General features: G+C 42.8%; 1 protein-coding gene across 1 annotated transcript in view; it reads right to left on the bottom strand.

Moving 5' to 3' along the window:
- Positions 1-3,691: 3,691 nt before the first annotated feature.
- The window catches only part of LOC134336977 (bactericidal permeability-increasing protein-like), a 39,921-nt gene continuing 31,293 nt past the window's right edge, over positions 3,692-12,319 (bottom strand). The window contains exons 13-15 of the mRNA XM_063031723.1: positions 9,456-9,519; positions 5,952-6,028; positions 3,692-4,322 (exon numbers count right to left, since the gene is read on the bottom strand). Coding sequence (XP_062887793.1) covers positions 4,197-4,322; positions 5,952-6,028; positions 9,456-9,519 — 267 coding nt within the window. The 3' untranslated portion in view covers positions 3,692-4,196. The remainder of the gene's footprint in view (positions 4,323-5,951; positions 6,029-9,455; positions 9,520-12,319) is intronic.

Here is a 12,319-nt window from a genome sequence, read left to right as displayed (position 1 = left end):
GGAATCCACTACATAAACACAAGAGATTCTGTAGACAACACACATCAAAGTTGTTGGTGAATGCAGCGGGCCGGGCAGCATCTATGGAAGAAAAGGACAGTCGACATTTCAGGCCGAGACCCTTCGTCAGGACACACCGTTTTCTCTTACCTCAAGTTGTACCTCTTCATGGGAGCATAGCAATGTATATCCCAATTTACAATGGAGATACGCCCCAACAGATTAATGCGTGGGTCTTGTGCTGTACCGGCGATGTCCGAAAACTGACAAGTGACTTAGTGAGATAGGGATAAAGAGACTGACTATACCGTAAGTCCCACAACGCTCGTTGTTCGCAGGTGCTTGTAGCCAATCTGGAATTGTGGAAACAAATGGCTCCAGTATCAACCAGAAAATCCCACAACATCCGTTTAGAGTCAAGGGAGTAACAGGCTCAGATATCTTCACAACGGGCAGAATCCGGGTGTGGCGCCGCTATCGTGGGGGCTGGGGATATTGGCCAAATGAGCTATTTAAAGTGAATTGTGTAGTCTGTGGTGAGGTGGCGGCGAGGGATGAAACCGACTCCTTTTAAAATGGTCTTTGTGCAAAGGGCGTCTTTGAACCTAGTGGGTAACGCACGTCTCTCGCGGACATGCCCCTCTTTTCCCTCTCCCTCCCGCACCCACCACTCCAAACCCACGTTTGCTGAAATGGGGCACTCTCCAGAGCTAACGAATGTACTTTATTCTCATCTCTCTTTGTAATTCCCTTTGGCATTGCTGTAAAATATTTACAATTTTATTTACCTCTTCTCCACCTTCCCATCCCATGCACGGAAAGGCGAACATCTCTTTTAATCTGGATTCCAAACCTTTCACGATAACATTTATCAAGGTGGGTGTCCCGGCTTCTAAAGGTAATCCAAAACATTTTAAAGCACATTACGCAAGACGTTTTACATTTTAATTAACAGCGTCATCTGTCTTTTGTATGACACTATTTATCTTATGGCAATCCATAGTGCGAGAGAAATATTTCTCAAAGCTTCTACTGGAACTGAACGACTACAATCCGGTGGCATTGATCGCCTTGAACGGCTGACACATATCAAAACCTCCATTCCTGCCACACTGGGCACTCAACAATACCTTTACCAACAGTACCATCTAGGACAGCTGCCATAGCATTTGTCACACGCCTGGCCATGGCACACCCAGAAAGCAATGGCACTTAGGTCAGAATGCTGACTCTGGATCTCAGATGGACATTCAACACTATTGATTCACAGACCTTGAAGAACAAATTCCTACTCCTTGGTCCAAGTATGCAACTGTGCAACTAGGTTTTGGACTTCCTGACCAACAATCCGCAGACAGTTAGGATGCACAACCATTCCTCCTTTCGGAATCATCCCCACACGGGTGTCCCCCAGGGGCACGACGTCATGGTCCAAAGGGCCTATTCCTGGGCTGTAATGTTTGGGTGGTGTGGTGGAGATACCAAAGGAGGTGTAAGGCACTCCTTCCCTCAGCTAGCCTGCAGATCACCCTTATCACCTCCCCCCCGCCACCCTGATCAGGGACACGTGAGGACATGGGAGCAGGTGCTGGATGGTCATTATGAGCAGCTGGTGCATATTACAGATCCTGGTTATGGGACCACTGATGCCAGGCGGGTAGTCTCTGATAATGGCTGAGGTCACCGGTCTTGTAAAGGCACAGTCCAGAAGAAGGCAATGGCAAACTGCTTCTGTAGGAAAATGTGCTGAGAACAATCATGGTCGTGCTTACTGAAATTCAGCTTTTTTCTCTATATTTATTTATCATTGTAAAGTTAACGAATTTCACGACATACGCCGGTGATATTAAACCTGATTCTGATATTGGCAAAACTGGGAAAGCAACATTTTACTGCACGCATCCCAGCCGTAGTTATGCAAGCCTGCAGCACAAAAACTTCACCTCAAATTGAAGCAAATAATTTGAAAAAACCTTTAGATGCTGGAGTGCTGGACATAACCAGCAGGCCAGGCAGCATGCTTAGAGAAACAAACTGTTACTTTTTCCGGTCCAAGATTTATTATCAGAAGAATCAGTTCTGCAGTGGGACCCAAGCCTAAATCTTTAATTGTTTCTGTCTCCACAGACACTGACTGATCTACTGAGTATTTTCAGCATTTTCTGTTTTCATCTCAAATTTAATACAGTACATGAAAATTTAAGACATTAAAACACAATAAAGTGTTCTGATGTAGTGTGCAGTTGCTGTGTCGTGGGAACTTCATTTTGAATTATTTTCTAGAGGAGGGTTCTGTTGAAAATGCTGGAAGTTATTTCCCAAACCCAGTTATCTTCAAAGGGCTAAGATGACCTGCCCTCGTGCTGAACATATCGACAGTTCACCAATAATGTTGTTGTGCAGAGCAATGTGATTCTTTAAGGTTGTTATGGTCAGGAGTGACTATAGTCAGGAGTCACTATCTGTTAAATGCTCCCAGCAGTGTGCATCTCAGATAGCCTCTGACAACCACGTCCAGCTCCTGGCCTTCACATGTGGCATAGCTACTAAGCCCAGCAGAACTGTTTCTATTGACGGGGAAAGGGGCATAGGAAGGTAACTGGTGCCTTAAAACCATTCACTTTGGGCAGGTGGGGCTCATCAGCCGTGGTTGGCAGCTGATCTAGGAGAAGGAAAGTTCTGAACTCAAATCTCTGCAGCCTTGCAGCTACACCCACTCATGGGGAAAGCTTTGGGATTAAACCCTGAGGAAAAACCCAGAGCTGGAGTCCCTAAGGCAGTCCTACATTGAGCTCAACACTGACCGGCGACTCCTATGACACCGCTGGTGCCCAACTGCATCGGCCTCCGCTGACCCTTTGGATTCATCGGCTGCATGGAGAAGAGGTGCTTGCTACACGGGCAACAAACTTGCTCTCCGTATCTTCCCGCCCTGGCTTGCATATCACGTGGACAGCTGGGCCACAACATCCAGACCAATGGTGGCCGCGTAGAGCAATGTATAAATGGTACTCCATGTTTAGCAAAGCAAACAGGAATACCATTCTGGACCAGTTTCCTGATGCTTTCCATCAGTGTGTTTGGAACGTTAGCAGTTAGACGGCTAAACAGTAACAAAATCACTCCAGCAACAGTGAGCACCATTACAGGAGTATGCCGGATGCCACAATGATTAATGGATATTGCCCCTGACAGAAATGCACACAAGAAATATCAGTTAGTGGGTGAAAGGCATTCACTTCCAGAGGTTCTCAGAAATGGTTCTCCCACAGATATATCTCGAATATGGGGAGAGGGAGTCACCCCGACTTAGATATTTGAATGTTAACGCTGATATGAGTTAAAGAAGTCTGAAGTCCCACAGCATCAGGTTCAATAACTGTCACTTCCCTTCAACCATTTCTGACCACTTTGATCATACTGAAGTAAAATGAACCTTTTTTTGGTTATAATTGTGTTTCTGAGGTTGCTGCAAGTATCTTTTACATTGCTTGTGCATAAGACAATAAATTCATCTTTGACTTTGACCTTACAAAGAACTGATGCAGGGAAGATGGTAAATCCGTAAGCTCAAAACTAATGCTGGTCAGGCAGAACTTGAGGAGAAGTAAACAGTGTGTAAAAGAAATTGCATCTGAAAATATGTTGCTTTGTTCATTATTTAAAAAAAAACAATTGAGTCTGCTTTTTCTTTCATATCTTTATTTGTATACAGCTCAGCAAGAAAGTAAATGCACATCCACAGGAAGTTTGTTGCCTTTGTTTAATAAACAGCTCGATATAACAGATACCCAATCACAGATATACTGAAGAATTTGCACTTCTCTCAGGAGCTCATGCAAATGTTAAACAAAATGACCAAAAGTTTCTTTTAAACCCCTTCTCAAAAAATAGGGGTTGAGATCAAAAGCAATGAAAACTCGACTGTTGCTAATGCTTGTTAGCACCAAGGTTTGGTTCTCCTAAAGTTGGTTATTTTTGTTTTTATATTCTTCCAACAATACATACAGGAAGATTTCAGCAGTTATTTCCTTCTGCTTCATGAAAGTCTTTCACAAAAGTTCATACAAAGAGTAAGAACCCAGAGATGGAGCTTAACAATAGCTTTTGTTTGCAATGCACTATACTGAAAACGATCAAGCTAGAAATGAATATTTGACAGAGAAAATTCAGTGGCCTTATGTAAATTTCTCAGCTTAATAAGTGGCCAGTTCATCAAAATAATCAGAGGTCCGGTTTTCTTTCCCCTCACAAAGCACTGGCTGGGAGTGGCTGCTGGTTCCTGGGCGGTAACGAATATCGGTTGCAATCACCAGAATGTTCTGAAACAGTATCAATATCACATGATCACAAACTTGATATTCACCAGTACATGCTTTGAAGCACAGCAGTACGGTTTCAATCTACAATCTACAATCATGGTTTTGTCACATGCCACAGATTATTGATACCTCACCATTCATAACCACAAGGCCATTCATCCCATGGTGGCTGGAACATCCCGTGAAAGAGTTTACAATTGAATTACTTCATTTGCTCTTTCCCTATAATTGTCAGATCCCTCCTTTACACAGCTACATCCTGTTCTCTTCTGGAATTCACTATAGGATCAATTTCTAGCACCTTTCCAGGAATACAATGCAGATCATAAGTCACCACATGGTTTCCCTGAATCTTTGTTAATGACCCTTTGCTCTGACTCCTGCTCATCCTTACGTTGGAAGCTATTTCTCCCACTAAGGAGCATAGAACAGTCAACAGGCCATTCGGCCCACTGGGTTGTGCCATTCCTGGTGCTAATTTATACTTAATGTCTTCTTCCTGCATGTCATCCATGTCTCTCCATTCCCTTCCAATTCATGTGTCCATCTAAAATGCTTTTAAACTCCACCAATGACCTGCTTCCACTCCTACCCCCAATAGGCACCCGTCATTTCTGCATAAAGAAGTGCCCTTCACGAGGCCTAAACTTAAAACCATGTCCTCCGCTGTTTGACATTTCTACCCTGGGGAAAAGTCTAATCTATGTACGTCTCTCATAATTTTGAAAACTTCTATCAGTTCTCCTGTCAGTCTCAAACTCTGGTGAAAACAATCAATGCTTATCTAAGCTTTCTTATAGCTCACACCTTCTTATGCAGACAACATCCTGGTGAACCTCATCTGCATCCTTTCCACTGTTTCCACATCCTTTATATAAGGGGGCAAACAGAAATGAACACAATACTCCAAGTGATGTTTGAGTAAACTTTCATACAGCTACAGCATGTCTTGTTTACTGTTACAATTGAAGACTTCCAGCCAATCTCCCATTTGCCTTCTCCACTCTAACAATGCCAGTTTCACCAGCCTCCTCACTGTAACACCTCATCCCTGGAACCATTGAAGCAAATCTCAGCATCTCCCAGAAAATCAAGTATCAGGAACTGTCACAATACTCCAGATAGAGTCCAACAGGAATTGGGTAAATCTTTTAGTTTGCAATGACGATTTATTCCAGTATGCTGTGCTTTAGTATTAAAAAGAAAGATGACTTTGATATACAGTATTTATCAATATTCTAATCAAATTCTTTGCTTTGAACAGGTTGCTGTTCTTGTATGCTGTGTCAGTATTGACTTCTTACACTGGGTTTAACTTGAAACCACAATTAAAGTACACTTTCCCAACAATGTTGGACTTTCTCTAACTCTAGAGAGAAGTCAGTGGCACAAAACATTCAATTGTGAAGTTATTTTAAAGACATTGTGAACTGCTCACAGTCACATTACCATCTGTCTGAACATGATGTTGAACCTCTGCATGGTTTTCTCAGAAAGGACAAGGAGGAGGAATAGATCCCCCTTTTACGAGTCCTCAAGGGAAATTGTTCCCTTGTGACTTTACTTGTGGCGTAATTTCACTTAAATGTCATTCATATCATGTGGATTTCACATCATGCAATCACTCACCTGGTTCACCATTAGCACAGGGTTTAAAAGGTCAAAATGTTTCACAGTTGGAAGTGGAACACCACCGGCTAGTTCACCTGCAAGGAACGGTAGGAGAGTTCTTGGTGTCATTTGCCAAACAAAAGAAACAGAGTCAAGAGTAGGCTATTCAGTCCCTCATCCTGATACAGCCATTCAGAAAGAAGAGGGCTGATGTTTTATGTCAGCACCACTGTCCCATGCAAAGCCCATCCCACTGAATATACACAGTGAGTGAGTCTCCACAACACTTGTGTAGAGAAGCCCCTCAAGGGGAAGAAGGTTCTCATCATTGTTGTTATTTTGAGACTGTGAACACCCACCTCCCCACCCCCCCCCACCAAAACCCGGATCTGGATCATCCCTGCTTCTCTACCCTGTAAAAATTTCAGACATTTCATTAAGATCATCTCATGCTCTTTCAAATTCTAGACAGTACAGACCCACCCTGCCCAATCACTCCTCATAAGACAATCACAATCCCAATCCCCCAGGAATTAATCTGGTGAGCCTCTTCTGCAAGTATAGCGTTCCTTAGGCAGAGAGATCAGGACTCTACACAACTATCCCAGGTGAACTCTCTCACCAGCACCATATAGAATTACCATGAGAATTCTATACTCTTGTCTCACATCTGCCTTAATTAAAGGCCAGCAAATCACTTTACTTAATTGGCCCTGAAGCTGCATGTCAGCTTTCAGTAATTGGTGTACGAGTACCCAAGGTTTCTCTGAACCCCAATACCTTTCAGTCTCTCAGCCTTTAATAAATATTCTGCTTTCTACTCTTCCAACATTATTACTCCATTTTAATTATTTCCACTACTCACCACCAATCCACCCATAGTTCTCTATCTCACCCACAGATCTAGGTTTCTCTGTCTCACCAATAGACCCACAGTCCTCTATCTCACCAATAGACCCACAGTTCTATCTCACCAAAAGACCTACAGTCCTCTATCTCTTTAATAGACCCACAGTCCTCTATCTCTCTAATAGACCCACAGTCCCTATCTCACCAATAGAACCACAGTTCTCTATCTCACCCATAGACCCACAGTTCTCTATCTCACCAAAAGATCTACAGTTCTCTATCTCACCAAAAGATCTACAGTCCTCTATCTCTTTAATTGTGAAAGGAAAATCATGTCTGACGAATCTCATAGAATTTTTTGAGGATGTAACTAGTAGAGTGGATAGGGGAGAACCAGTGGATGTGGTATATTTGGATTTTCAAAAGGCTTTTGACAAGGTCCCACACAGGAGATTAGTGTGCAAACTTAAAGCACACGGTATTGGGGGTAAGGTATTGGTGTGGGTGGAGAATTGGTTAGCAGACAGGAAGCAAAGAGTGGGAATAAACGGGACCTTTTCAGAATGGCAGGCGGTGACTAGTGGGGTACCGCAAGGCTCAGTGCTGGGACCCCAGTTGTTTACAATATATATTAATGACTTAGATGAGGGAATTAAATGCAACATCTCCAAGTTTGCGGATGACACGAAGCTGGGTGGCAGTGTTAGCAGTGAGGAGGATGCTAAGAGGATGCAGGGTGACTTGGATAGGTTGGGTGAGTGGGCAAATTCATGGCAGATGCAATTTAATGTGGATAAATGTGAAGTTATCCACTTTGGTGGCAAAAATAGGAAAACAGATTATTATCTGAATGGTGGCCGATTAGGAAAAGGGGAGGTGCAACGAGACCTGGGTGTCATTATACACCAGTCATTGAAAGTGGGCATGCAGGTACAGCAGGCGGTGAAAAAGGCGAATGGTATGCTGGCATTTATAGCGAGAGGATTCGAGTACAGGAGCAGGGAGGTACTACTGCAGTTGTACAAGGCCTTGGTGAGACCACATCTGGAGTATTGTGTGCAGTTTTGGCCCCCTAATCTGAGGAAAGACATCTTTGCCATAGAGGGAGTACAAAGAAGGTTCACCAGATTGATTCCTGGGATGGCAGGACTTTCATATGAAGAATGACTGGATGAATTGGGCTTGTACTCGTTGGAATTTAGAAGATTGAGGGGGGATCTGATTGAAACGTATAAGATCCTAAAGGGATTGGACAGGCTAGATGCAGGAAGATTGTTCCCGATGTTGGGGAAGTCCAGAACGAGGGGTCACAGTTTGAGGATAGAGGGGAAGCCTTTTAGGACCGAGATTAGGAAAAACTTCTTCACACAGAGAGTGGTGAATCTGTGGAATTCTCTGCCACAGGAAACTGTTGAGGCCAGTTCATTGGCTATATTTAAGAGGGAGTTAGATATGGCCCTTGTGGCTACGGGGGTCAGGGGGTATGGAGGGAAGGCTGGGGCGGGGTTCTGAGTTGGATGATCAGCCATGATCATAATAAATGGCGATGCAGGCTCGAAGGGCCAAATGGCCTACTCCTGCACCTATTTTCTATGTTTCTATGTTTCTAATAGACCCACAGTCCTCTATCTTGCCAATAGAACCACAGTTCTCTATCTCACCAAAAGACCCACGGTTCTCTATCTCTCCAATAGACCTAGATTTCTCTATCTCAGCAATAGACACACGGTTCTCTACCTCACCCATAGACCTAGAGTTCTCTATCTCACCAATAGACTCACGGTTCTCTATCTCACCAATAGAACCACAGTTCTCTTTCTCACCCATAGACCCACAGTTCTCTATCTCACCCATAGACCCACAATCCTCTATCTCGCCAATAGACCCACAGTCCTATATCTCACTAGTAGACCCACAATTCTCTTTACATGCCATATGACTCTATAACTAGATTTTTAACTTTTTTAAAAACTCTATTTGGTAAGGAATGGAGATACTTCGAAGTTCATATTAAGTTAACCTGTTTATCAGAAAACTGACAGGATCATGGTCAATGGTGGCTATTCCTGTCACTACTCCCTTTTGGTGTCAATGGGCTTAGCCAGGATCAGAACAGTTATTGCATCTGATCCCACTTGAACTAAAAATCATGCCAGTAAGTCAGTAAAATCTTTCATTTGCGTATCAAAGTCTTAGAATAAGAACGTGATTTCCTGCAGAAATAATGGGCAAAGCTTATTTTCCTGAATTAGAATTTATAATATAAATTCTCTAAGGAAATTTGTACAGTTTTGTAGCACTGCCTACTCAACTCACGCAGTCATACAGCACATCATGACCAAGATGTGTGTTCAAGCTAATGCCATTTTGCATCACTGGGCCAATTATCCTCAAAGCTCAGGTACCTGACTACACCTTTCTTAAATGCATCTCATACAGCTGCCTCAACCACTTCCTCTGGCAGCTGATTCCATATATCAACCAACAGCTCTGCAAAGAAGTTCACCCTCAGAATCTTATTAAACCTTTCATCACTAACCTTAAAACTACGTCTTCTAGTTTTTGATTTTCCAACCCTACAAAAGAAGGTGGCCCACCCTATCTATATCCCTCATGGTTTCTATACTTCTCTTTGACTTTGGATATTGCAAAGAGTATCCATCATGGACTTACCATTGACTTTTGGTAACACCACTGCTTTTATTACAATCTTGATTAACAGTTGTAGACCAGTCACCTTCAACAAGACAAAGTAAGGGTAAAGGAGTGAAGGAAGTCATGGAAACCATAGAACCATAGAACATTACAGTACAGAAACAGGCCTTTTGGCCCTTCTTGGCTGTGCTGAACCTTTTTTCTGCCTAGTCCCACTGACCTGCACCTGAACCATATCCCTCCATATACCTCCCATCCATGTACCTGTCCAAGTTTTTCTTAAATGTTAAAAGCGAGCCTGCATTTACCACCTCGTCTGGCAGCTCATTCCACACTCCCACTACTCTCTGTGTGAAGAAGCCCCCCTAATGTTCCCTTTAAACTTTTCCCCCCTCACCCTTAACCCATGTCCTCTGGTTTTTTTCTCCCCTTGCCTCAGTGGAAAAAGCCTGCTTGCATTCACTCTATCTATACCCATCATAATTTTATATACCTCTATCAAATCTCCCCTCATTCTTCTACACTCCAGGGAATAAAGTCTTAACCTATTCAACCTTTCTCTGTAACTCAGTTTCTCAAGTCCTGGCAACATCCTTGTAAACCTTCTCTGCACTCTTTTAACCTTATTAATATCCTTCCTGTAATTAGGTGACCAAAACTGCACACAATACTCCAAATTCAGCTTCACCAATGTCTTTTACAACCTCACCATAACATTCCAACTCTTATACTCAATACTTTGATTTATAATGGCCAATGTACTAAAAGCTCTCTTTACAACCCTATCTACCTGTGACGCCACTTTGAGGGAATCTTGTATCTGTATTCCCAGATCCCTCTGTTCTACTGCGCTCCTCAGTGCCCTACCATTTACCTTGTATGTTCTACCTTGGTTTGTCCTTCCAACGTGCAATACCTCACACTTGTCTGTATAAAGCTCCATCTGCCATTTTCCAGCCCATTTTTCCAGTTGGTCCAAATCCCTCTGCAAGCTTTGAAAACCTTCCTCACTGTCCACTACTCCTCCAATCTTTGTATCATCAGCAAATTTGCTGATCCAATTTACCACATTATCATCCCAGATCATTGATATAGATGACAAATAACAATGGACCCAGCACTGATCCCTGTGGCACACCACTAGTCACAGGCCTCCACTCAGAGAAACAATCCTCCACTACCACTCTCTGGCTTCTTCCATTGAGCCAATATCTAATCCAATTTACTACCTCTCCATGTATACCTAGCGACTAAATCTTCCTAACTAACCTCCCATGTGGGACCTTGTCAAAGGCCTTACTGAAGTCCATGTAGACAACATCCTCTGCCTTCCCTACATCCACTTTCCTGGTAACCTCCTCGAAAACTCCAATAGATTTGTTAAACATGTCCTACCATGCACAAAGCCATGTTGACTCTCCCTAATAAATCCCTGTCTATCCAAATACTTGTAGATCCTATCTCTTAGTACTCCTTCCAATAATTTACCTACTACCGATGTCAAACTTACCGGCCTATAATTTCCTGGATTACTTTTTGAGCCTTTTTTAAGCAAGGGAACAACATGAGCTATCCTCCAATCCTCCGGCACTTCACCCATGGATACTGACATTTCAAATATATCTGCAATTTCAACACTAGTCTCCTTCAAGGTCCAAGGGAATACCTTGTCAGGTCCTGGGGATTTATCTACTCTGATTTGCCTCAAGATAGCAAGCACTTCCTCCTCTTCAATTTATATAGGTTCCATGACCTCACTACTAGTTTGCCTTATTTCTATTGACTCCATGCCAAATTTCCTTAGTAAATACAGACGCAAAAAAACCTACTTAAGATCTCCCCCATTTCTTTTGTTTCCATAAATAGCCGACCACTCTGATCTTCAAGAGGACCAATTTTATCCCTTACTATCCTCTTGCTCTTAATATACCTGTAGAAGCTCTTTGGATTATCCTTCACCTTGACTGCCAAAGCAACCTCATGTCTTCTTTTAGCCCTCCTGATTTCTTTCTTAAATATTTTTTTGCACTTTTTATATTTCTCAAGCACCTTATTTGCTCCCTGTTTCCTATACACATTATACATCTCTCTCTTCTTCTTTATCAGAGTTCCAATATCCCTTGAGAACCAAGGTTCCTTATTCTTACTCACTTTGCCTTTAATCCTGACAGGAACATACAAACTCTGCACTCTCAAAATTTCTCCTTTGAAGGCCTCCCACTTACCAATCACATCCTTGCCAGAGAACAACCTATCCCAATCCACGCTTTTTAGATCCTTTCTCATTTCTTCAAATTTGGCCTTTTTCCAGTTTAGAACCTCAACCTGAGGACCAGATCTATCTTTATCCATGATCAAATTGAAACTATTGGTGTTATGATCACTGGAACCAAAGTGGAACCCTGCACACACTTCCATCACCTGTCTTAACTTGTTTCCTAATAGGAGATCTAATATTGCATCCTCTCTAGTTGGTACCTCTATATATTGATTTAGAAAACTTTCCTGAACACATTTTACAAACTCTAACCCGTCTAGACCTTTAACAGTATGGGAGTCCCAAACAATATGTGGAAAATTAAAATCCCCTACTATCACAACTTTATGTTTCCAGCAGTTGTCTGCTATCTCTCTGCAGATTTGGTCCTCCAATTCTCACTGACTATTGGGTGGTCTATAATACAACCCTATTAATGTGGTCATACCTTTCCTGTTTCTCAGCTCCACACATATGGCCTCGGTAGACAAGCCCTCTAATCTGTCCTGCCTGAGCACTGCTGTAACATTTTCCCTGACTAGAAATGCCACCACCCCCCGCCGCCACCCTTCATCCCTCTGCCTCTATCACGTCTGAAACATGGGAACCCTAGAACATTAAGCTG

Source organism: Mobula hypostoma, chromosome 2 (genome assembly GCF_963921235.1).
Source record: "Mobula hypostoma chromosome 2, sMobHyp1.1, whole genome shotgun sequence".
In the NCBI taxonomy this organism is placed as follows: domain Eukaryota; kingdom Metazoa; phylum Chordata; class Chondrichthyes; order Myliobatiformes; family Myliobatidae; genus Mobula; species Mobula hypostoma.
The sequence above is the reverse complement of the archived record's forward strand: the minus strand, read 5'-3'. Positions and strand labels throughout refer to the sequence as shown.